Source organism: Adiantum capillus-veneris, chromosome 18, assembly GCF_014529385.1.
Source record: "Adiantum capillus-veneris isolate H3 chromosome 18, ASM1452938v2, whole genome shotgun sequence".
Taxonomy (NCBI): Eukaryota; Viridiplantae; Streptophyta; class Polypodiopsida; order Polypodiales; family Pteridaceae; genus Adiantum; species Adiantum capillus-veneris.
Genome location: NC_140948.1, coordinates 18,148,282 through 18,173,985, shown reverse-complemented (window position 1 = coordinate 18,173,985; position 25,704 = coordinate 18,148,282). Strand labels below are relative to the sequence as shown.

General features: G+C 44.1%; 1 protein-coding gene across 1 annotated transcript; it reads right to left on the bottom strand.

Annotated features, from left to right (window-relative positions):
• LOC147435298 (uncharacterized) lies at positions 1-20,848 on the bottom strand. Its single transcript, XM_086488378.1, has 10 exons — positions 19,280-20,848; positions 18,865-18,946; positions 18,087-18,181; positions 17,934-18,005; positions 17,753-17,832; positions 17,562-17,655; positions 17,424-17,471; positions 17,206-17,274; positions 16,968-17,117; positions 1-648 (listed from the first exon to the last, which is right to left on the bottom strand). Exons 1-10 carry the CDS (start codon positions 20,711-20,713, stop codon positions 406-408), a joined length of 2,367 nt encoding a protein of 788 aa, XP_086344504.1. The 5' UTR covers positions 20,714-20,848; the 3' UTR covers positions 1-405.
• Positions 20,849-25,704: the final 4,856 nt, after the last annotated feature.

Genomic DNA, 25,704 nt, shown 5'->3' with positions numbered 1-25,704 from the left:
TTGAGCAACCAAGAAGGTAAAAGAATTGCATTAAATCTTAAAAGTGGAAACGCATTGGTGCAAATTACAGTAAAAAAGAGTGAAAACTGTGTGTTGCTGCGATGCGAGCAACATACTTTAATATGAAGTCCGCGCTAAAACGGTTTCTTGCCAAAATCAATCGAGATCAAACCCTGCTACCAATAAGATCGATGTCTGAGAGCTTGCTATCCATCATCAAGATGACGACTCCATCTAATTCAGAATATGCCTAAGATGTACAAGCTTACAAGAAAGTGAATTGCCCGCCACCGATTCACTACCACAAAACAAGCAGTGAGCTCATCGTTGAAGTCAAAAAAACTACACTCCCCTGTAAAGGCAAAACTTCTTTGGCACTTTATTAGAAGGGGATCCAAAGCCAGGTTACACTGAGTTGGTGGGCATCACTTTACCACGGCCTAGAGTAAAACCTCGAGTTCCATCCGGCATCCGCGGTCCTAAAGGTGGCTTAACCTCAAAATTAGAAAGCATATTGGCCTGTGGAGGGGTACCCACTGGATGGCTGCGACCACCATTCGGATGATATTGCCCACGTCCCCTGCCTCGAACTCGTCCTCTGCCTCGTCCCTTCTTTGAAGATCCATCAAGCTGAGCGTTATCACCTCCCTGCACGAAGGAACAAACGAAATGGTTAAGAAAATGAGCAAAACTGAAGACTTCCATTGAATTATAACAAAAACCAAATCACCCGACATCCAACGCCTCTGGTGGTCCTACCTTTCAAGAACAGCAATGACAGTAACAATGACTGCCCCTCTCAACTATCTTGCTCAAGAGCTCCATTCTCTGATATTCTTATAGGTTGAACACCTAGAAAGCCGGGCAATGCCACCTAAAAATCTCTTGAAGGCTCACCTGAACCTAGAAGTTTCTGCCAACTCTCTCTTCTCTCCCTCTATTATTTAGCTGCTTGTCAAAACTATGACTCAGACAGAAAGTTACTTTACTGACTACACTATATTTAAATTTTGACTACTATCATCAACCTCGGGCACAACCTCGGACTCTAGCTTGTTTTGCGGATAAGCAATTTTTGCCAGAGAGGACCTGCATACAACCCCATGAATAGGACCTCCATACAACCGCATTTTCATGCCAAAAAAAAGGCTTGGCAACTCCACTCTATGAACCAAAAACCAACTTCTTTGAGTCACTTTACAAGATCTCTGTACTATAAGTGTTTCCTCTAATCAATAAAGCAATACATCTGCACACATCGCTACTAATCCTCTTGTGCATGAGCCTCTTTCGCTAAGTTTCTCTTGCAGTATAGCTGCACCATCGCAGGAACCCGGCCCGCTCGCTATACATTTACGAGGGACTCGGGAGATGAGATATACATACATGCACCTCTGCGTGGAGGATCCAGGGTGCCCTCTTCATGAGCTCACACGAGTTCTGACAGACACGGTACATGATGCAACAGCACAGGCCTTCCCACATATCCACCCTTCACAAAGACCTCGTGCTCAGACGATGCCTAAGAACAGTTGGTATGATGAGGCTTCTCCTCCGCCATTCGCTTGCGGCATCGAGTGCTCCCATTACTGCCCATCATCCAGGTCTGCGTTTCCAGCCCTTCATTCCTCCCACATCAAGAGCGCAATTCAGCCTCAGATCTACCCCTTGGCGGCTACCGCAATCCCACATCGAAAAGGATCCAAAGGTGCATCAAATAAGCCCTGGAGCTGCCTCGTCTGGAGGAGTTACCGCGGCGACATTCCCCATTCGCGTCAGTAGAGTCTGCACTTGAGGTATTGCATGTGTGTACATTCCATTTACGCAATCTAAAGCAAATACCACATTAGCCACGGTGTGGGGGACCCTTGAGAGGGTCCATTGGGTCTCTCTCTCTCTCTCTCTCTCTCTCTCTCTCTCTCTCTCTCTCTCTCTCTCTCTCTCTCTCTCTCTCATTCCTTCTCTTCAGGGAAAGTAATAGGAGCTAAAGCAATCACTAATGCAATATAAAGAAGTAAAAGATTTGTGGAAGTGTAAAACCTAGATCTTCACCATTTCGATTCCGTTGCACCTGACATTGGTATCAGAGGTTTGTGATTTTGCACTAATCTGCTAATCTTGTATAAAAAAATTCTCTAGAGTGTTTGAGTGTGTGATATAGCGTTTCGCCCAAGGATGCTTCTCTCACTGTCACGAGGACGTGGCAGTTATTAACCATGTCACAGAGATGTGGCAACTGCTAACCTTGGTTGTTGGTTTCTTTCCAATGGGGTTTATTTTATTTGTTTTGAGACCCTCTTTTTGAAGTAGCAAACGGTCGGACATTTTATGGCCAATGTGAACAGTAGATTCACCCGCAGACGGGAAGTGGTCGGCACTGGAATTCGTATGGTAAGAGGATGTCTAGGCTCAGAGCAAGATCATATAGGTCCCCCCGTCGCACTTAGCAAGTTGGTGGATGCTAGGAAGTGAACTCAATTAAGGCGTAAAGTCAAGGTGGGACTTCCAACAAAAAGTATCCGACAGTTGGGCCACATTGCATTTTTGGATGCGGTCCCAATGAGGATAGATGGTCAGAAGACCAGTGGGAGCCCAACGGAAGCATCTCCTAAAATTTAGGGAACTGCTATTTTGGGCCGTGAAATGTGTTCGCGTCATTACCTCCGGTATGACTAGGGGAACACTTTACAACTCTGCCGCGAAGTCAACTGACGCGTCGGTTGGGATATTTTTAAGCAACGAACCCGAAACGGGAAAATGCTTGTAAATGCGCCAAGTGTCACATTTTCAGGGACTTGCCTCTTCCAGAAAAATGGGCGCTGAATTTTTAAGCTGGGATGAGCCTCATTTGCAACCTGTCACAGGTTAAGAGCTATGGAGTGCTTTCTTTCCCTCTCATGTACAGTGTGGTGCTAGGAGTGATTCCCTGCACACTACACACTGCTCTCTCTCTCCCCTACGTGCAGTTATGTGATGCCCCACAAGAGGGCTACTCATTTGACTGATGTACAGTTGTGTGGGTTCATGCTTTTGTGCTGAGGCAAGAGCCTCCTTGAGCAGGAACAGGGGTAGCTAACTGCTGCTCCAAAGCAGGCACTAGTGAGGATCATAACCTCACCGTACAGGTGCAAAATCAGCGCTGTGTATGCTCTGTAATTTCACTGTTTTTCAGCCATACGGACGCCAGGACCATTGGGAATCGTGCCCCACTGGCAGAGGACAGTTAGGGGACTGTTTGGGGCTGAAAACAGGGCAAAAACCAGTAAATACAGCGTGCTGAATTTACTGTTTTTGGACAGGAATCAGAGGGTATACGACAATGCAAGCGAGTTCCAGCAGGGGAATTGGTTTCGCGCAAGTTTTGGGGCTGTTATGCTGCCGAAATTTGGCCAAATCAAATGGTATCTAGGTGGATACACGTGAAGGATTCCCAGGACCTTACCTTGTAATTTACCCTCCTAAAGAATAAAGAAATACCGAAAGGGGCGCCAATTTTGGCGCCTACAGGTTGTCGACGTCTGCTCGGAGCATTCTAGCTTCCGAGCCGTGTGTGTGTTTAAGTGTTAACTCCCGTCGCAAGTTCTCTTTGCAAAGAGCTCTGTGTGTGTGTTTAAAGTAAAGAATTTCGGGTGAAAGCCAACGCCTACCGCCCTACAGGCCGGTTTCACTCACTCAGGGAACTGCAGGACCTGCCATTGCGCCTAGGACCGTGCGGTGTAGGAAATGCAAACACTGTATACCCGGGATCACAATTGTGGTGCGCCTGTGAGAGGATAGTTGACTTGGTGTGCACGCTCGACCAGCTCAACATAAAGAAATGCTAGCATGGATATTTGCAATGATAACTCCTTCGACATGACAGATTGCATCATCAAAGACAAGGATTGGAAACATGAAAATGTTGATTGCAAGTATCACGATTTGCTAGCGGCCTATGACGACAAAGGAAGGCACCATCCATATCAACCTAATAGCTTTGGAGTCTTGGCATTGTTTGAACAACCATCTCTCCCATCTGCTTGGAGGGTTCCATCATTCCAGAAGAGACATTGCATCGTCATTGACCTGTACATATCTTTGGCAACACATCGGATCCACACCATCTGCATCTTCTTCAAAATCGGTAGCAATCAATCCAAATCCAAAGGGTTCCAATCCAAGGAAACCACCGCGGGAGGTCGCAAGAATCGTGAGCCTACATTCACAGCCACATCCGTTGCAGAGACGAGGATTCATGTAGAGCTTTCATCATCATACGGTAATTTAGTCAAAGCCTTGGGGAGCCTCTACCTTGGAGGAGTTATTTGGCGGTTTCATGAGACAGCATACAAAGGACTTGCCATGGTTCATCGGCATTCCAAAGGACATATCCATCTTTATCTCCCAATCGACGTTGCTCTCACCAATCTTCCCGCATAAGGGCAGCATAGGTTGCCTGGTAGCCTTCGTGGGCATCAGCGTTGACATATCCAGCCATTCGCTCTACGAGCATCCATCCGGTTTACATTTTAGTTCACACCATCCGAGTTGCAGCAAAGGCTAGCCGGTAATCAACAAGGGAATCATTGATCCAAGAGGCAGTCAAGTGTTTGCAAGTAGATCATCAGCGTACGTGTCTTTTGGACATTTCGTCACCCGGGGGAGCATAAAGTTCGTTATTAGTACCTCACCTTAAGCAGTAGGGGATGCCACGTGCACATGGCATGATGGCTCTAGGTGCCACGTGGACATGCTTCATCGACTTCCACAGCCAATTCTGTACATATCCCTAGATTCTTTATGGCTTATGCCTTGTAAGACAGAGCAATGAAGACGGAGCGTGCCCGATGCGCAATGAAGTAAGGGTGGGAGTGGCTAATAAGTTTGGGGTCGGGATACAAAGATTCTTCAATAGCAATTTCCAAAATTGTGCCCAAGAGCCCTGTCTACTCCTTGATAGGACCGGTATGCTTTGAGAAAAGCACACGACTAATAATCTGATATTACTGTCAGAATCTTGGGCACCTCAAATCGAGAAATTTGGCACGACACACGAGAGAATTCCTTAAAATACTTCACAACTTTTAAAATTGAGTCGGTACGGTCCAATGTAGTTCCGTGCCCAAAGGTATTGGCCCCAAAAGCTAGCACCCCTTTCGGTATTTCTTTATTATATTAATGCTTGAGCAAAGTACAATACCCGAGGGGTCCTCTGCTCTCAAACTCTACGTCCAGATGCCCTAAAGAGTGAGGCCTCTTGGGCTTATTTATTCTGAGAAGGGATGCCTAAAAGCAGAACCCCAAAAGCTTCTAACTCAAAAGCAAAAAGTGCCAAAAGCTACCAAAAGATGCAATTTCCCGAAATCCGTACAGTCTGCCATGTCATCAACCAACGCAGAATTCGGGATTCCGTATTGCTATTGCCACGTCAACGTCCGTACTGTCATGTTGCCACACCGACGGTCATGCCACGTCATCATTTTGTGACATACCCCCTCTTGAAAGAATTGTAATCGCCCTCAATTACGCCTGCAAAATCAGACATAAGCCATAAACCAATTCAGTAGACACTGACTCTAAGTACCAACGCACTAGATGACACAAATCCAGCACTAGTACAAAGACGACAGTCACATCACATAACATTCAGATCATATCACACAGAGTCTAGGAGCGTGATTCCTGGCAACATATTTAGCAATTGCATCTAGATCCGCACCAGATGTCACAAGACGGGCACCACGTGCCAATGGAAAAGAACAAACTGAACAGACTTTTAGCACTTCAATAACAATAGAATTGAGAGAGAGAAAGAGAGAGACGACACGCGACCAACGTGGTACCAAACGTACTGTACGTGGCGTATATGTACGTACTGTACGTTGTTCTGTACATGAAAAAAATTTATGTACGTAAAAATACGAACTCTTGTAAAAAACCCGCAAAATACTAAATTTTCTAGAACATTTCCAATATAAAACAAGAAAGAAGCCAACAACTTATAAACATTCAAAGACATGTTTTACAAGACAACCACATACAGTGTAACTATTGCAAGAGACTTAAAAGTTAAGACGACATTGATAATTGAACAAGAACATCAAAGCTCAAGAGTCAAATGAGATCTGAAATAACAATGAACAGTGAACAAACCAATGCTGAAAACATCAAAAAGACAAAGTACCATAGGTGATAGCCTACAAGGCCCAAGCCATAACAAAAGGCTCATCATTCCAGCCATCTGATATGATGGTGCACCCAAACTGCTGCCAAACGGCCTTGACCGGGACCAAAGCCTTATCTATCAAAGCCTTCTGCTCATCAAGCATTGTAGTGCGCATCTTCTTATACTCCACCCCTGACCATGAATCTAATGTTGGCCACTGACCATGAATCTGTGTGGCCAACATCAGCTATAGCCCGGACCATCCTCTTCCATTGCTCAATCCTCAAAACATTGAAGGAGATGTTGCACTCAATGAGAGTGAGAGTGCGAGCAATCTCCATCTCAGCCACCTTTTGACGCTCCTTCACCCAAGAAAGAGAGTTCACACGCGAAGGCAAGGAGCTTTGCCTACGTGCATCCATATCACCTCCATCTTCCTCCTCTTGCGCAACTCGAGCCCTCTTTCTACTAAAACCAACAATGGGCTGCTCCTCTTGAACCTCGAAAGATGAACCACCAAAATTCCCAATAAGAGCATCATGAAGAGCATCCTGTGTGTGTTGTTCACATGTATTTTCTTTTGGTGTTGGTACTTCCGAAAAATTATCTACAATCAGCTTGCCCCTAATATCCTGTGGAACCTTTTTGCACCCTCCACAATTGTTGGTCGTGCCTATAAGATGCTTGACGACACGAGAAATTGTACTCGTGAGTTGAAAATTGCAGTACTTGCATTGCCATCGTCGAGTGCCGGAACCCGCTTGGCATGGAGTGTTGATAATGCGGATGACATTGGTATGCTCCTTCCAGTAGGGGTTGCATGGCCTAGGCATGATGAATCTGTCGCAAACAATAAGACAGAAACGAGTGAGAGAAAGAGAGAGAGAGAGAGAGAATTTACCTGCACACTGTTTCTCTGCAATTTCTGTGCAATGACTGGTTACTGGTTACTGCTCAAACGCCTTAAAAGTATAACCCAAAAACTAATCGCCTAGGTCTTACTAAACCCTCTGCCACGATAAAGCCGGGAATTTTTTATATAAGAAAAAAACAGCACCGTACAGATCGTTCCGTATGGTACGGATTCATACATAACATCCGTACGATACGGATTGGTTCTGGACATGCGTGTTGATCCAACCTTGCACGCGACACGAAGTGGCGGAATTCCACCCCAGAGAGTATTGGCCCCAAACCTTGGCGCCCCTTTCGGTATTTCTTTATATTGCATCAACTCAATACAAGCCGGTACTCCAGACTCTACACCTTCTCCAAGAAGCATGCCAGAGAATGAGCCCATGGCCTCATATTTAAAGGCCCTAGGCCCCAAAAGCAGTTTTACATGAAAAGCCAACTCAAAAGCATCTGGTCCAAAAGCGATGCCCAAAAGCTGCCAACGTAAATCAAGAAATCCGTACAACTGCCACATCATCAGTCAACGCAAAACGCGAAAATCCGTACAGTATGCCATGTCATCAAGTCAATGCAAAATCCGAGTTTTTTGTACAATTGCAACGTCATCAGATCCGCACATATTGCAGAGATCCATACAGTTGCCCTGTTCTTTAGTGGTTTGACACGTCAGCACTTTGGGACATCCCCCCTTCTTGAAAGAGAGTAATTGTCCGCGATTAAAGCATATCTGCAAAACAACTCAAGTTAGCTCAAAAATTTTCGAGGGACAATCAGTTTGCTCTTTTTGTTAAGGAGTTGGCTTCTCCTTTCATCTCTTTTGATCAATGAGTTGACTTCTCCTTTCGTCCAGATCGGAACTCTTGATATTCTGGCATAGTAAAATTAGCCATCACACAAGACCGCACTGATCTTCTACAGGTGTCTTGATGCACTAAAATTACATACCCATGCAATCTCATCCAATTAGGAATAATCAGTGGTTGGCACATCACAATGCAACACAAATGCTCACATATGCATGTTACAGACACAACAAACACCGCCGTTGAGCACTCCCCCGAAACAAACGGTCTGCCGTTGAAGCTACTCAACTACTACCTCGTCACTCCCCCTGCAAATAGCCTAAGAAGGTCCGGGCCATGAGCTCAAAGGATTGTACAACCAAACGCTCCCCAGACCACCGTCAGCGTCTCTTGGAGGTTCAAGCATACAACCAAACGCTCCCCAGACATCCCGTCTACGTCATTCGGAGGTTTTCTAGCATACAACAAAACGCTCCCCAAACATCCTGTTTGCGTCGTTCCAAGGTTTTCAAACATACAACAAAACACTTCCCAGACATCCCGTCTGCGTCGTTCCGAGATTCAAACAATACCAAAACAGCATTTCTCACTACTCCACCCGGAGTAAAATCACCAATCAATGAAACCAGTATTAAAACTAGAGTCAAACATTTCAAATCGGCACCAAGACAGGTTTAAAAAGGATACCATCCATTTCAAACAAATTCCAAACAGGACAGCAAACAAGTTCCAAATAGAACTCGAACTCATCCTCTAACAGTTCGAACTCCGACGACCACATAATACAAAGCCAATAATACAACTTCCTCGAAGACAAGAGCAAGAAGACAAAGTAATCTAAAGAGGGTGGACAGTTGATAAAATTTGAATCCTCTTCTGGATTCCGAGATGCTCCGAGGGCTTTGGCATTCATCCAACAGTTTAACATAGCCTTCTTTGGAGGGCATTACTTAGAGCACTCCAAGATCAGGAAGGCTGCATCTTTTCTAAAAGGAAATGCTCGAACATGGTGGTCCACTCTTCTTCCGAGGAAAGAAGCCCCGACCAAGTGGTTGAAATTCAAACCGCTCTTTATTTCTTCTTGGCTGACCCGGGAGTACCAACCGGATGTAAGAACCGCTTGGGACCATCTTCAAATGACAAGGAGGATTCTTCATATTACGAGAGGTTCTAGGACTCTTTTCTACCTACCTCTTCGTTTAAGAAGAGGTAACCTTTAAAGAACAGATTGCGCGGCTTCGTTGCGGACTCACTACAAAGATCCGAGATTACTGCCTTGAACAAAAGTCTAACTCTATTCAAAAATTAATGGGTCATGCGAAATGGGGTTTTCTCGATACATTCGAAAAATTTGACCTACCCGACTGATGAAATCTTGACTCAAAGGACCTGACAGACTTCGAACAATGAAAATAGAAAGAAGACGAGTCCCCAAGAAAAGAAAAAGAAGGATACACGACCCCAACTGACTCTTAGAGAAAGGGCTAACTATCTCAAAGAGGGAAAGTGTTTTGGTTGCGGGGAACAAGGGCACATCTCCGCAAAGTGCCCCAAAAAGGCACAACAAGGACAGACTAAAGACACGCAAGAGAGTTCTAGAGCAGCAAAGGAATGTGGCAGAAAAGGCAAGATGAAAGCATGACTGGTACCAGATTGCATGGAAACCGGCCCAAGCCAGATAGATGGAAGTGCAGAACTTCGCAGAGCTTGGGGGCAAAGTGGAAGATTAGGATGCCCTTATCTTTTTCAATGGAGGAGCCAAGGTCAACTTCATTTCACTTGAATTGGAGGCACGGCTCGATATTACGCCCGACAGGATGGGGCCACCAGAGAGGCAGTTCTAGCAACACCCGGATGGGATGTAGCCATTACGCCTGTCATTAGCAAACTTTGTTTGCATTGCAAAGTTTGCATTGTCAGGGGTATTTAGGGCACGAGGACTTTTACATCATGCCTTTGGAAGGGTGTGACGTCCTCTTAGGAGTCCCTTGGTACCATAAGAACAACGCAGTGGTCGACTATTGGGCCAAGAAAGCAACTTTGACAAATAAAAAGGGCAGAAAAATTGCACTAGATGTCAAATTGAAGAGCGATTCCGTCCCTATTGTATCGGCTTCGGCCATTTCAAAATTAATGAAATCCAGTCTTTTTGTTTACTCGATCTATTTGAAAGAGTTGAATGATGAACATTGAACGAACATGTCTGAGCTAGACAAAGAACGCCAAGATTTTCTCCACACACATGCTGATTATTTCTTTGAAGGCCTGCCAGGCGAGTATCCATCTCGTCCTGAGCATCATACTATTGATCTGATTCCTAGAAGCACACCATCGAACCACCACCTTATCGTGTTAGCCGAGCCCAGAATGAAGAAATCATGAACCAAGTGAAAGACCACCTTGAAAAGGGTCTTATTCTCCGGTTTTGTTGGTATTAAAGAAAGACGGATCTTAAAGAATGTGCATTGATTATAGAGCTCTCAATAAAATCACTATCAAGAACAGATTTCCGATTTCAAGGATCAATGATATTCTTGACCGGCTTCATGGATCCTCTTGTTTCAGCACGATTGATTTGAAAAGCGGATGACAATAGTCTCCGACAGAGACCCCCAAATTCACGAGTTTGTTTTGGAGGGCTATTTGGGAGAACATTGACACACGGTTGCAGTTCTAATCATCATTCCACCCGCAGACAGATGGGCAATCTGAGATTGTAAATTCAGTTGTTCTGGATTTATTGAAGTCTTACATCTCTAATCAAAAGACTCAATGGGGAAAAAATTTGCCTTTGGTGGAATTTGCCTACAACAACACGGTTCACTCTTCAACGAGGAAGGCGCCATTTGAGATAATTGAAGGTGCTCCGAAGGTTCCACCCTTTCTTAACACTAAAGACAAGATTTTTGAAGCCGACCAATACACGAGGGACTTGGACACTGCTTTTGCCAAGGACCGGGAGGCTTTAGCGAAATCTCAAGAACGACATAAGAAGGCAGTAGATCGACATCGACGAGATTTGAAATTAAAGGAAGACATTGGGTGCTCTTACGTTTTGAGGAGGCACGCCTAAGGAAACGTAAGGGAAAGGAGCGGCTTTTCCCAAAGCTTAGCATGAGGTATTATGGCCCTTTCCAGATAAAAGAAAAGATAAATGATGTCTCCTTTCAACTCAAGCTGCTCGATACTTGGAAGATTCACAATGCATTCCATGTGAGTCTCTGAAACCTTATAAAGTGATGTGACAGTTGATGGGGAGCCTAATGAGCAACCCGAAGTAGAAGAAAGCGAGGAGATACTCGTTCCTGAATAGATTTTGGCACACAAGGAAAGAAAGATGAAAGGTAAAGTGATTCGGCGGTTCTTGGTTAAATTCAAGAACTATCCGGCATTGGATGGAGGAGGAGGACCTAGCAGATACTCCTCAGATTTTAGACCTTTACCTTGAAGCATTCGGTTTATTAGCATAGTCTACTCCGATAGAACCCCAAACTCAGTAAGGGTGAATCTCGTGCAGCGGGTTTGCACAAGAGGGGAGTCACTCCGCTTCTTTGTCAAAAGATTACCTCGATTTTGAATAAGGTCACTGATGTCCCCTTTGGGTTTCCGAGATACTAATGTGCTGACCAATATTCTGTTGTATAAATAAACGGAATTCCCGAAAATGAATATGATTGATTTGTACTCTCTCACTTGACTTGTTTGAGTGCACGAACTGAAAGACGAAATGACTGCAGCATTTCAGTCTCATAAATCTCTATAGACATGATCGCAATAAGGATTAGTTAATTGGGCATCAGTGAGGTCAGTAATGGATATAGATGCGATTACTAAATACGTTGCTAACAATCATGGTCTGAAATTTGGAATGAATTTTTCTATGATTTGTCATGTGATGTCCTGTGATATCCTGTGATGTCCTTTGTATAAGTGCTAGATATGTCGAGTCTAGTACGTCGGTACTAACAGCCAGTGTCTACAAAGACAGTTTATGGCCTCTGTCTATTTTGCAGACGTAATCGAGGGCGATTACAATTCTTTCACGAGGGAGGTATGTCACAAATTGATGACGTGGCAGTGCCCAGACACACAGTACGGACGCCCACAATTCACGGTGACGTGGCAGCTATACGGAATCCCGTAATTCATGCTGATTGGACGAACTGCCGAAAAAAGTGCTGACTAGTTAACATGGCATTGTACGGATTCTCCGCGTTTTACGCTGGCTCATTGTACGGATTTCCAAAAACAGTGCTGACTGCTTTTGCTGGCACATTGTACCGAAGATGCTTTTGGGAGCCCATTGCTTTTGATTTACTGCTTTTGGGGCTCTGCTTTTGGCATCCCTTTGTAACCTTTATAATGAACCCACAGGGCACACTCTACAAAGCATCTGGACGCAGAGTCTAAGCACGAGCACACGCGAGCGGTTGTACTTTGCTCAAAGATTAATATAAAAGAAATACCGAAAGGGTCGCCAATCTTTGGGGCAAGTATCTCTTAGCACGAAACTACGTCAGGCCGTCTCTCTCTCTCTCTCTCTCTCTCTCTCTCTCTCTCTCTCTCTCTCTCTCTCTCTCTCTCTCTCTCTCTCTCTCTCTCTCTCTCCGTTTTCCCTCCATGGAAGCGAAGAAGTCCTTCTTGAAGACGGGCATTTTTCTCGGGGATGATCTTACCCTCTCGCAGATCGCTCATATGCAAAAAATAAAGCCGGAGATTAGAGCGGCAAGGGAAAAAGGCAAGATTGCCTTTTACCGAGATGGAAGAGTAGTAATACTGGAGCGACGCTCCACATGACAGTGCGAGACTTATGGGACCACACTCAACGTGGCGGCCTGGAACTGTAATGGATCCATGCGTCTTGATGTGGGTGCTTTTGAGGATAGCTTCTAGAAGAGACATCATCTTTTACTCTGAGACACACCAGGCCCCTGGGCAATCCATGCCTCACATCAATGGATACAGATGGGAGACAGCTTACAGACAGGAGACACGCTCAGAGCATAGAGGACGGGGCTCGGGGGGAATGGCAGTGTTATTTAGAGAGGATTTGCAGCCATTGATACATATAGCCCGCAAGGATGAGCACGCTAGGTACATGTGGGTGAGATTGAAAGCAGAGACAGGCAGATATCTCTACATTGCTATTTGCTACTTTCCCCCGAGTACGTCTGTCTATGCATCACCCAGAGGACAGTCCCCCTTTTCTATTTTGGATGATGACACATGGGAGTTCTCTAGAGATGGTGACATTATCATTCTAGGGGACTTCAATGCTAGGACTGCCCATCACCAGACAGTGTTTTATAATACTTCAGAGGAGATGCTGAGAGAGCTAGATGTTGTAGAGACGAGCCTGTCCAGACGAAAGATTTGCTGTCTATTACTCCATATGAAGCATGGCATGATAGAAAGCCTTCTATTGAGCACATGCGTGTTTTTGGCTGTTTGGCATAGACCGTTTCTTCTCAGTTTAGTGTAGCACACAGGCTACGAGCAGCAACCCCTACTCGCTACACCTTCACGTGGAAGACGAACTCTGTATACATAGATGGGATCTACAGACGCCTGTGCACAGAGGAGCCAAGGCGACCTCTGGAGGAGCTTACTACTATACTGACACAGACACTACATGATGCAGCAGCAGAGGCATACCCACATACCCAGCCTGAGCAGAGACGCCGTTCGGGGAGCATGCCCCAGAACAGTTGGTATGATGAGGAATGCTGGGACACTAGAGCTAGACTTCAAAGGGAGGTGCTTTTGGGGGACATCACTCATAGGCAGTCACAGATTGACTTCCAAGTTCCGACGCCTAGTGCGGCGGAAGAAGAGGGCATTTTTGGCTCGCCTAGAGCAGGACCTCGCCTGCGTCATGGTAGAATCTTGACTTGCGGTGTCCAAGTTTGTTACACTCCCCTAGGTGATGTGGAAATGTCCAAAGTCGCAATCAATGGACTTCCTCTTGGATCACAATGCCCTTGTTCGTTACCGGCAAACAATAACCTTTGTTGCCTCAACTCGATGGTGTGAACCAAACTACAAACTCGATGGATCCTAGAGTGAGTGGCTGGATATGCAAACGCCGATGCCTATATTGCCCCTAGGTAGGAAGATTGGCGAGAGCAGCGCCGAATGGGAGATGAAGATGGACATGTCCTTTGGAATGCCACGAACCATGGCAAGTCCTCTATATAATGCCTCATGAAACCACCACGTAACTCCTCAAAGATAGAGACTCCTCTTGGGGCTTCGACTAGATTGTCAATCCTCCTCTCTGCAACGGATGTGGTTGCGGATGTAGGCTCACGATACCCGCCAACTTCCATGGTGGCTACCTCGAATTGAAACCCTTTGGCTCCGGATTGATGGCTACCAAGTGCTAGGAAGACGTAGATGGTGTGGATCCGATGTGTTGCCAAAGATGTGTACAGATTGATGACGATGCAATGCCTCTTCTGGAATGATGGAACTCTCCAAGCAGACGGGAGAGATCGTTGTGCAAACAATGCCAAGACTCCAAAGCTAATAGATTGGATGGCGCCTTCCTTTGTCGTCATAGGCCGCTAACAAATCCTGATACTCGCCATCGACATCTTCACATCATTGCACCTAAAAAACGCGTATTTTAATTAGAGTACAGAACGGGACGTTTTAAAACGTTCAGTACGTTGCTTTGTTAAAAAACTGGGGACATTAATAAAAGTTGGCTTGCCTTAGAGTTTAGGGTCTAATGATGTCAATTTACCATTTAATTATGTGCAACATTTGACTTCAATAAATTATATACCTTTGTGCGGACCCATATAATCTAATCCTTGTAAATTTATTTATTTTTTTAAAGTCGACGTATTTTATTTTGATTCTCGAAAAATACATCTAGTACGCGTATTAAACGCCCTGTATAAAACGTCCAGTCCCGTACCTTAGATGCCATGCTTCACATTTCCAATGCATGTCTTCAATGATGCGCTTTGTCCTATCGAAGAAGTTATAACTGCAAATGTCTATGCTAGAACTTCTTTCTGTCAAGATGGTCGAGTGTGTACACCAAGTCAACTACTCTCGTGAGCGCACAACTGTAACCCCCGGTAGACAATGTTTGCGTTTCTTACGCTCATGGCGCACGATCCTACGCGCAATGACAGGTCTTGCAGTTCCCTGAGTGAGAGAAGCGTCCTTGGGAGCAATGCTACAACACACTCTCAAACACTGGAGAAAAAAAAAAATCCAAAGATAAGCGGATTAATGCAAAATCTTCAAAGCTCTAATATCAATGTCAAGTGTAGCGAAATTGAAATGGTGAAGATCTAGGTTTTACACTTCCATAAATCCTTTCTTTCTTTCCTTGCATTAGAGATTCCTTTTAGCTTGAATGATGATTCCTTTTACCTTTCCTTGCAGAGAGAAAATGAAAGAGCAGTAGAGATGTGTAGAGAGAGAGAGAGAGAGAGAGAGAGAGAGGAGGAGAATGACACCCAATGGGGTCCCAACCAACCCTCTCAAGCACCCCCCCAAGCCGTTGTTGATGTGGTATTTTCTTTTGATTGCGTAAAGGAAATGTACACAAATGCAATACCTAAAGTGCAAACTCTACTGACTCAAATAAGGAATGTCACCTCGGTAACTCTTCAAGATGAAGCACCTCCGGGGCTGATTTGATGCACCTTTGTATCCTTCTCAATGTGGGATTGCACATGTCCACCAAAGGGTAGATCTTGGGTTGAATTGCACTCCAGATGTGAGAGGAATGAAGGGTTGAAATCTGATTGCAAAAACGCAGATCTGGCACGCAAAAAGCAACAGATCTATCGCCTAAAACGGGGCTAAAAATGCAGATCTCGATGATGAAGATGATGGACAGCAATGGGAGCACTCGATGCCGGTGAGGGAATGGCCAAGGCGAGGCTCAATGGGCCCGCCGAAGTACAAGACTACAATGGGAAAACTACGAACACAGATCCAAGCCTTTTTCTGGTGATGGAAAGGGCTGAAATCTGAAAACGCTGAGGCTGATCTGCTGGAGAAGCTAACGCTAGGGCTGAAATCCACAAATGCTGGCTGATCTGGACCAAAAACGTTGGGGCTGATCTGGTCCAAAAACGCTAGGGCTGCTATGGTCCAAAAACGCTGGCAGGTTTTCGCACTAGCTCCAACTGTTGAAAACGCTAGCTAATGGTGCACCTTTATAGGCCCAATCTACTGGTTATAAACTCCTTTAGGTTGAGATAGGGCAAATTGTTCACCAAACCAACAAAATAAATCATTAAATGATTTAATTTATAAGTTTTTGACCAGGGCTAAGTTTTGGGTGAAACTGTCGCACATCTGTTGATCCGGAAATCCCATTGGCGCGGGAATGGCTTATTAGATTCCTTTAACCTAAAACTATATGCACATCATGCATGATGCCCACCGTAGTGTAATAACATCTGTCAAAATGTGTACAATTCATTTATGCAAGAGGGTTCCAGAACTGGAAAATTGGCTCTAGAAATCGATGATGCATGTCCACGTGGCACATAGAACCATGTGCACGTGACAATGAGTCGCCAGATCCGTAGAGCTAGTGAGCGACCAAACATCTTGCACCGTCCGAGACAAGAGAGCAAAGCATCCTGCAACACCGAGTTAGGAATGCATGACCAGATAGAACAAGCACGCATCTCTCTCATTATTCACAAGAGACTTGCTTTGGCTCCGTCTCATAAGGCACTTGAATAGGAGACCATGATATGACTACCCACCCGATTGCTATGTGAAAATGGTCATGTTCTTTAAAGAACCACTACATCCACTGATTTTGCACCTACTTTTAAGCAGTCAAGCACTATAGAGAATTGACTACATACTACTCCTGAGTTGTTGATTCCTGTAGAGAATAGCTATGCCCCCTGATTTAGCACCTACTCCTAAGCGGTCAAGCACTATAGAGAATTAACTACATACTACAACACTCAAGTGAGCTTATTATAACATAGATCTGGACTAATTGCTTGTTTCAAAAATAATACAGCAGGCATGGAAACAAAATTAACTTAAAAGTACAAGAATGTGACCGAGCTTTTTTACTGATAATATGTATTCAAAAAGTTGGCACTCACTGGAAGCTCCTCAGATCTATCTTGGATATTTCCCTCCTCACCACCTCTATCCACAACATTGTCACTTGCTGAAGTAGCAGCATCATCTTCAGGACCACTACCATCAGCTCCCTCATTGACTTTGTGAGATTTAGAAGCGTTGTGCTTGTTCTTAACCAAATCAAATTTTGAAACGTTCATGAGTTAAATTATCTAGCATGTAGTACTACATATACAAAGCTTTCTTTTAGATATATACCGTTCTCCTCAGCAGTAACCGTACATGAAGACCACGTCGCCAGTTACCTTGATCAGTAAGCTCCGCAACCTAAGACAGCAATTTGGTTCACTTTTCAGCACCTTGACTGTTGATACGCACTTAGCATACAAGGTCACAGGATTATGCCAGGCCTCTCTTACTGTCATCATTACGAAGCTCAGATCGATGTTAAAAACTTCAAGAAACTACAAACTTACAGCTCGTTCAGCTTGCTCTACAGTTTCATATTCAACAAGGGCATGAAGCTGTAAGTTAAAAAGAAAATGTGTCATCCACTGCCTTATCAAACCCTTCCAGTACAACACACATCCTGGCCAAAAATCTCTTAAAACTACCTTGTTGCTGACAACCATGTCAGCCTTTGAAAACTTGGCTGCTTGATTAGTGCCATTACTTGCCTCTGGCTCACACACACGAATCATCTTGACACTAACGGACATTTAACATCAGAAAATACCAATTTTGAGTAAAATTGGCGAACAAAAGGTAGTGGAAAAAGTGTTCATGCAGCAAACGAACAACTTACTTGCCAACACTGCTGAAAAGCTGCTCCATGGACTCAATTGAGTGATCGTCAGGGAGATTTTCTGCCACAACTGTCCGTGACTGTTCAGACATACAAACAAAAGACTCCAATTAGAAAAATCTTTCCATGAAGAGTTAGGGCCATACAACTTGCAGACAAACTGCCTAGCTGAAAATAGCACCTGAATCTCTTCCAGGTCAACCGGAGGAAGAGGGTGCAGTCTACGAACCTTCTTACCGTCTGTGCTGACAACCTGACAAGTTGATTAAGCCCAATTACACGTGAGGACATATATTGCAAACTTTAACTAGCTGTATCCCTTTTCCAAACATACCAGCTGCTTTGAGCTACGCAAGGCAGAAGCAACAAGAGCATAATTCTTTACTAGATTCCTCACTTTCCGAAAATTTGCCAAAATCGCGATAGGAACTACAAAAAAATTCAGACTATGAGCTTATTGTTATGAGTTCAAATGAGCGCGAACCATACACATCAGGCACTATCAACCCTTAAAATGTCCACAAGCATAAACACAATCTGCAAGACAACCAAGGCAATTCCAAACTTTAAAAACACAAAAAAAAAGTTATAAGTGAACATGGGACTTACACACTAGCGCAGCGTTGAGTTTTTTAGTTAAAACAATGAGCCAATAAAAGTCTGGATGTCTATTTGCATGCACATAGACCAAACTTCACTTAAATATCACTTACAACTTGTGAAACGATGACATTCTACTTAACATTTGAGCCTCAAGAAAACCATGAAAGACTTGCGACACATTTTTTGAGAGGTGTACATTTTCAATATTGACATTAGTATACACTCAAGCTACAAAGATCCCTAAGATATAGTTTGCGAAAGGCGGACGTGATTGACCTGATTTAAAATTTATGCAATGCTTTTGAAAAAGAAAACGTTTGAAAAACACTTTAAATTCTCCATAGTAGATAGAGAGGAAGCATTAAAAACGATCAAAACGTTCTTTGGAAAGATTTAACAATACGGGAGTAACAATAAGCACGATTCTTTTCTTAAAAAACCATGCATAAAAAATGTCTACCATCCTACCTTGAAGATAACAAGAAAAAAGTTCAATTTAAAAGCCATACCAAACCCTTCTGAATCCTTCTTTACAAATTTCATCAGATGGTGATCGGTAGGCAGGTTGGTATCTGAAAAATAGAACTCAACCTACAAGGAAGAAAAAAGGCTAATAAGAGATTTCACTTACAGATCTCAGCATTTACAAACTGCAAGCCCACATCCTCTGTCAACTATGGTTATTAGACCCAAAAAGGTAACAACTTTTCATAGGTAAACTACCTCCCTCACAGTCTCAGACCATTTATCACAGAGACAATCATAAGAGTTGCTAAAATTTTACCAGCAATGGCCATGTCTATTCTCTACCTCTCCTCTCCACCCAAAAAAAAGCTAGATTGCTTTCTTAGAGAAGCTTTACAGGTTGATACAAGAATAAGTCAAAAAGTTGCTTACAAAAGTTTGATGGATAGAACTTTTCACCTGCTTTACAATCTTTGCCCTTAGCTCCTCAGTCAACACAGGCTTGGTAGTTCCTGGTTGAGCGGCTGAAAGGTCAGGGTCCTGAGATTGCTGCTGATCTTGTGCGACCTCTCCACTGGGTCTGACTGATTGATTTGCAAGAGGGTCAATCAAGGAATCAACTAAAGTGGCAGATGGAAGATGTGAGGGCACACTTGAAGAAGGCGAATGAATCAGATATGGAGATGGTGGTATTACCGGGGGGGGAGGAGGTCCAACATTCAAAAGCCCAGGGTGTGGGGGGCCAAGAATAGGCATGGGACCCATTAAAGATGCTGGAATAGGTGGCGGTGGTGGACCAGCCATGGGTATAGGGAAGCCTCCAAGCTGAGGGGATGGTAATGGGGAGGATGGTGGGAACATTGACAGTATACCTGGCGCTGTGTTTAATGGAATCATTAAAGGTGGCATCAATGGGCCATGCATTTGTGGAGGCTGTGGAGGCAACGTTGGAGCAGCAGTTGGCATAGTCACATTCTTGGGTACAAACTCTCTTGCTTTCGCACTCAACGATGAAGTTCTACTAAGAGATCGCTGCTGTGGCTCCAATATCTGTTCATCTTCAGGGTTTGTTGCTGGAGGCATCAACTCTTCTTCCATGGCTTGACAAACATCACAAGAAGAATTGTCATGCTCCTCTGCTGCTTGAAAAAGAAAGCCAGATAACTTCAATTCTTCAGCACCTTGAATAACTGGATCGGGTACTCTGTTATCTACGACAACTTCTTGCGCTATATTTTCATTAGAAGCGGACTGCACCACTGTTTGGTCATGGGAAGTCTTGCTGGATGACTCAACGCTCCCACACTCATCTACTACTTTAATAACTTCTGTGGCTTGCTTTTGAGACATCACCGTGGGAGCGGCAGCAGCTAGTTCCAACAACTCTGTAGATGATGGAGGTTGGTTTTGAGGTACTGCTGTGGATAAAGACCCACTGGATCCTTGCTTTCCCGAATCCCCAGTCTCATGTGTGCTTGAATTACCAGCCTTCTGGCTTTGAGGCGTAACCCGAACCCACTGGACATTTCTACTTTGTGTAGAGGGTCTACTGGGTTGAATAGATTTTTGCAAAGATGCCCTATTCTCTCCTGCTGATGAGTGTGTCTTTTTGCTGGGAGACGCCTTCTGTGCTCTCTCTGCAGATGCCTTAGAGGATGAGGTAGATAGAACATCTGGTAGCTGTTTAGAAACGGGAAGCTCCTGCACAGACAGTGGGGGTGCGCCATTTGTACAAGAAGACAAAGGATCGGGGGAAGCCATGGCCGTACCTGAGCTCAAACGAGTTGGATCACGGCTCAAAAGCTCGGCATTCTCAGGATGCGTTGGGACTTCGGAAGAAGCCGTAGCGACGACAGGATCGGGGGCGGGGGGCGCATGTGAGGGGGGATCCATGACGAGCAATGCGACGATGAAGCGCAGCGATGAAGGCCAGGAAGGTAGCCTTAGCGAGCGCGGGTTGCGTTGGCTTTAAAGGTGCAGTTGATTTCCCCTTCGTCTTCGTGCTGCTCCTCTTCTGCTTCGGCTTCTTCCCCCTCCTCCCCCAGCTTCATGGCTGCCCGCCCGCCATCCCGCAATGCGGTCAATTGTGCACTAGCTCTCTTGCCACGCGCACGTGGCAGCGTGCCATGTCACAACTCGCACGCTAGTAGGCCTAGGGTTTTCACATTGGCTGAGGATGGATAGCTGACGATTAACTAATAACAATTGTAGCATCTTAGTGTTGCACATCTTAGTGTTTGCAAAGGTCCTGAGGCAAGCAATATCGGCCAGCGGCGTGTCATAGTGGTAGGGCTCGTCAATGTGCTATCATGAGGAGTTTTGTATTGGCGAGTGGCCAAAGGTGTCGAGGCTGGACCCATGTGGGGTCTCCTAGCGGTATCATCTACAGCTCTGCTTTCGACCTGTGTTCGCTCCCGTATTTTTCCTTGTGAGAGGAAATTGTATCATTTAAATGGTCTAGTAACTTGTGTGTAGCGGAAAATAGCATGAACATAGTGAGCATTTCATTAGAATAGCTTCCTAATGAGAATAACAAGAGTGCTTGGGTGGAGAGAGCAACAAAAAGTATAACACCTAGTTAGATAGCATGAACAATACTTCAAAAGAGAGAAATTAAGCAATTGACAACATTTGAGGACCGGATTTGCATAGAGCCGGCGGTCCCCCCTCCAAAAGGCTTTGTATTATGGTTTCTTCCATCAAGAGAGACATTTTACAATACAATTCTTTGTGTTCCTTCAATACTAGCTAGTGCAATGAAGATGGAAACTTCATGCACTAAGCAAAACACTTATCAAACATGACATCAATTTCTCGCGGTCTCAGTCCCAAGACCTCACACACCTTCGAAGATGGTGAGAGCTAGTGGGGTATGAGAGTAGATTGAGAGGAAGAAGGAGTATTCTTACGAGAAAGATGTACATCTCCTCACATAATCACTCATATTAGCATACTTAGCTTAGTAATTAGCATGGTATAGGAGATGAGCATGCATTGAATCTTGGCTCTTGGTTGGATTTGCATCACAAAGCCAAGGGTTGTTGGTGTAGGCCTCCCTTCTCACAAGCTTGGAGTAGGTGGTAAGCTTTCCATTAAAGCTTGAGAAGGAGAGAGAGTCGTCATTGCTTCACAAGTGAGATTGTGTGAGTGTGTGTGTGATAATGCCTTGCAAAGTTAAGTCCCCCTCTCTCTCTTGGTCGACCCCTCTTGCTATTTGCTCATCCTCACACCTCGTTGGACCTCCCCAGGCCTAGCCAATGGAAATTAAGCAGCATAAGTGATAGTCTTCTGACATGTGTCCCCCTTTCCCCTTTTGTGAGAGCTTTAGGTAATCACTTAATTCAACTAAACTCTCATTGGACCCCTTTGCCTCCTGGCCAATAGGAATCAGGCAAGCCATTGGGCTACTGAATGCTCATTGGACCCCTTGGGAGACTGTCCAATAGTCTTCTAGAGAGCTTAATTCGTATTGGTTCTTTTATTATGTGTTTTTAAATTAATTAAACTAGATTTACTCTAACTTAATTCTCATTGGTCCACCTCCAAGGCCATCCATATAGAATTGAGTACACCTTGTGGGCATGTGGGCTAGGGAGCTGACATGTGTCCCTCATTCCCTTTGTGTAAAGGGAGCTTGTGTGTGTGTGTGTGTGTGTGTGTGTGTGTGTGTGAGTTTCTCTCTCATGTCCTGCTTCTAGGGCTCGCCCCCTTCTATGTAGGGACGGTTGAAGACTTTTGGGACACACACAAAGCATCCAATTTCCCTAGGCTTTTGACCTTTGGACAAAACCTTTGAATTTTGGAACCTTAGCATTTTGGAAGTCTTAATGGGCTGAACCTTAGGGTCTTTTAAGCCCATTGGTGCACATTGCTCTTTTGCAGATGGCCCCCCTTTTGGATCCCTATTTTCCCACCTTTGGATCCCTATTGTGGCCGGTCTGCTAACTTAACCAATATTCTAGCTTTTTCTCCCCTGGCACTTCCCCATATTAAATGATCAATTTAACATGAGAAAATCATTTAGGAGAATTAGATATTGATTATTATGACATTACCTCTCTCTTGAAATCATAGTCGTCCTCGACTATGGGGTAGAGGAGATAAAGCATATTCATTAGTCCTTTTTCCTAGCGGGTAGAGGATCCCTACGTTACCCTACGACATCGTTCCAGAATGGATGACTAGTCCATTTGGCGCTTGAGAGCCTAAGCTACTGCAAGCATGTCTGCACATTAGTCCTATCAATCTTCCATAGTAGATTGACAAGCTCTACTTGGTGTTTGGGAGACGTCATCTCCGCAAACTTGATCTAAGCATGCATACTACTTCATTTTTGTGCACAATAAAGAAAAAGAGAGTCTTATGAGACACAAACTTTGTTCATTTTTAACATTTGTACATTTGCTTACTCTAGGGAAGCATGGTAAGCATTGACAAGGTTTAGGTTATCCTTTAATTGTATGCCTTGCATCCATCTAGCATCTTCAAAAGGATAATTCTTAAATTTAATAAGATATTTTCGGATAGTCTTACCGCCTCTTACTACCTTGACTTCGTGTCGGAGAATGGACTCGGGGTGCAGCACCTCTTCTTGGTCCTCGATCTCCGGTGGGTCTTCAATAGTAGGTTTTTGAGGTGGCTCTCCTTTGTAAGGCTTTAATAGGCTCACATGTAAAGCATTGTGTATGAGCCAATGACTAGGCAACTTGAGTTGATAGGCCATCTCATTGATTGGCCTAAGAATCTGGAAGGGACCATAGTACCTTTTTGCTAACTTAGCGTAGTACTTTTGGTGTCCCATAGGATTCTTGCCTGTCGTGTGCCTTAATCGAGCCTTGGGAAATTTTAATAAGACCCAATCATTTTCTTTAAAGGTTTGGGTTCTTCTGTGCTTGTCATCAGCAGCCTTTTGCCTTTGCGGTGAGATAGAGATAGCATCCTTAATCTTTTGGAAAGATTCTTGTAGGTCTCGGCTATACTCATCTGCAGTGAAGATCTTCCCGTGCACCTTAAGTAGCAGCGGACTTTTTGATCTTCTTTCAATTACCTCAAAAAGTGATTTTCCCGTGGAAGTATGTACAGTATTATTGTAGGCATACTCCACTAAGGTAAGTACTTCTCCCATTGGGATCTTTGATTTACTTCCGTTACATAGGCTTTTAGTAGATCGAGAATTGTTAGGTTAGCTATTTCACTTTGGCCATCCGTTTGCGGGTGATAGGCCGAAGAGAAATTTAGCCTTGTCCCTAAATTCTCAAAGAGGCCCTTCCAAAAATTACTGGTCATTCTAGGATCTCTATCCGACGCTATGGACACTGGCAAGCCATGGTACTTGAAGATTTGTGAAATGAAAAGGGTTGCCATTTGAGGGGCTTTGATAGTCTTTTTGACAGGTATAAAATGAGCTTGTTTACTAAACCTGTCCACTATCGTCCATATTCCTGTATTACCATGGATAGACTTAGGCAATCCAAAGATAAAATTGCATGGATATGCTCTCCCATGGTGAATTTGGGATTGGCAAAGGTTGAAGCAATCCAGGTTGCTTCCCTCTATCAAAATTTGTCTTTTGGCATACCACACATTTAGAAACATACTCTTGTATGTTTGCTTTCATGGAGGCCAATAGAAATATGTTTCAATCCCCTTTAAGCTAGATTGAATCCCTCTATGCCCCGCATAAGGAGGAGCATGAGATTCATATATTACTTTCTCACGTAGTGAGCTAGTAACGCATAGTCTATTACCATAGAGAAGATAACCATCTTGTAAGGTAAATGGTTCCTCTTTCTTCCCTAATGCAAGGACTGAAATCACATCTCTAAAATCGAGATCACTAGCATACTCATCTATCATAGAAGATAGATCATTGTGAATTGCTATGGAAACTGCATTCACTCTCGGCCGTCTTGAGAGTGCATCGGCTACTTGATTATGCTTGCCAGCAATGTGAGCAATATGAAAATGAAATTGCGAAAGGAAATTTGCCCACCTCATTTGTTTGTCGGAGAGCTTGGTCTATGTCATGAAGTACTTAAGACTTTGGTGATCCATTCACAGAATGAAAGGAGTCCCCGATAAATACTGCTTCCATGAGTCTAAGGCATGTAGAACTGTGAGGAGTTCCTTTTCATATATACCTAGGGCTTGCTCAACAAGGTCGAGCCTTCGACTTTTGTAGCCTATGGCGTGCCCTTCTTGGAGCAAAACAACTCCAAGGCAATCACCACAAGCATCACATTGGACCTCAAATGGCTTTGAGAGATCCGGTAGTGTAAGCACAGGTTGAGAGATAAGCTTTTCTTTAAGCTTTTCGAAAGCATTGTTCTCCTTGGTAGACCATGTGTACCTGACGTTTTTCTTTGTTAGGTCATGTAATGGTCCTGCTATTAGTGAGAACTTTTCTATGAAGCGTCTATAGTATGCACACGTACCTATAAAGCTTCTTAACTCGTGAAGATTCCTTGATTTAGGCCATCCTTTTATTACCTCTAACTTTGATGGATCCATTTGGATGCCATCTTGAGAGATAATGTGACCTAAATATTGAATTTCTTGTAAGAAAAATTTACTTTTCTCTCAATTAACATAAAGTTTATTCTCTCTTAAAACTTGAAATATTACCTGGAGGTGTTGCTTGTGTTCGTCTAATGAATTAGAGTAGATGATGATATCATCAAAGAACACTCCAATAAAGGTTCGGTGAGGCCTGGATAGCTTCTCCCTCAAGTGGTTGAATGTGGTTGGTGCATCGGTCAAGCCAAAAGGCATGACAATGTATTCGTAAAGACCAAACGTAATGCAAAATGCGGTCTCTACAATGTCTTGATCAACTATCTTTATTTGATGATAGCCACTTTTTAGGTCAATCCTACTGAAGTAGG

Excerpts from the sequence above, each read along its gene's own strand:
- LOC147435298 (XM_086488378.1), bottom strand. The coding sequence starts at position 20,713 with ATGGATCCCCCCTCACATGCGCCCCCCGCCCCCGATCCTGTCGTCGCT. Across the intron at positions 18,947-19,279 it reads GGGCAAAGATTGTAAAGCAG|GTTGAGTTCTATTTTTCAGA; the intron begins GTGAAAAGTTCT and ends TCTTCCTTGTAG. Across the intron at positions 17,118-17,205 it reads GGTTACTGCTGAGGAGAACG|AACAAGCACAACGCTTCTAA; the intron begins GTATATATCTAA and ends GATTTGGTTAAG.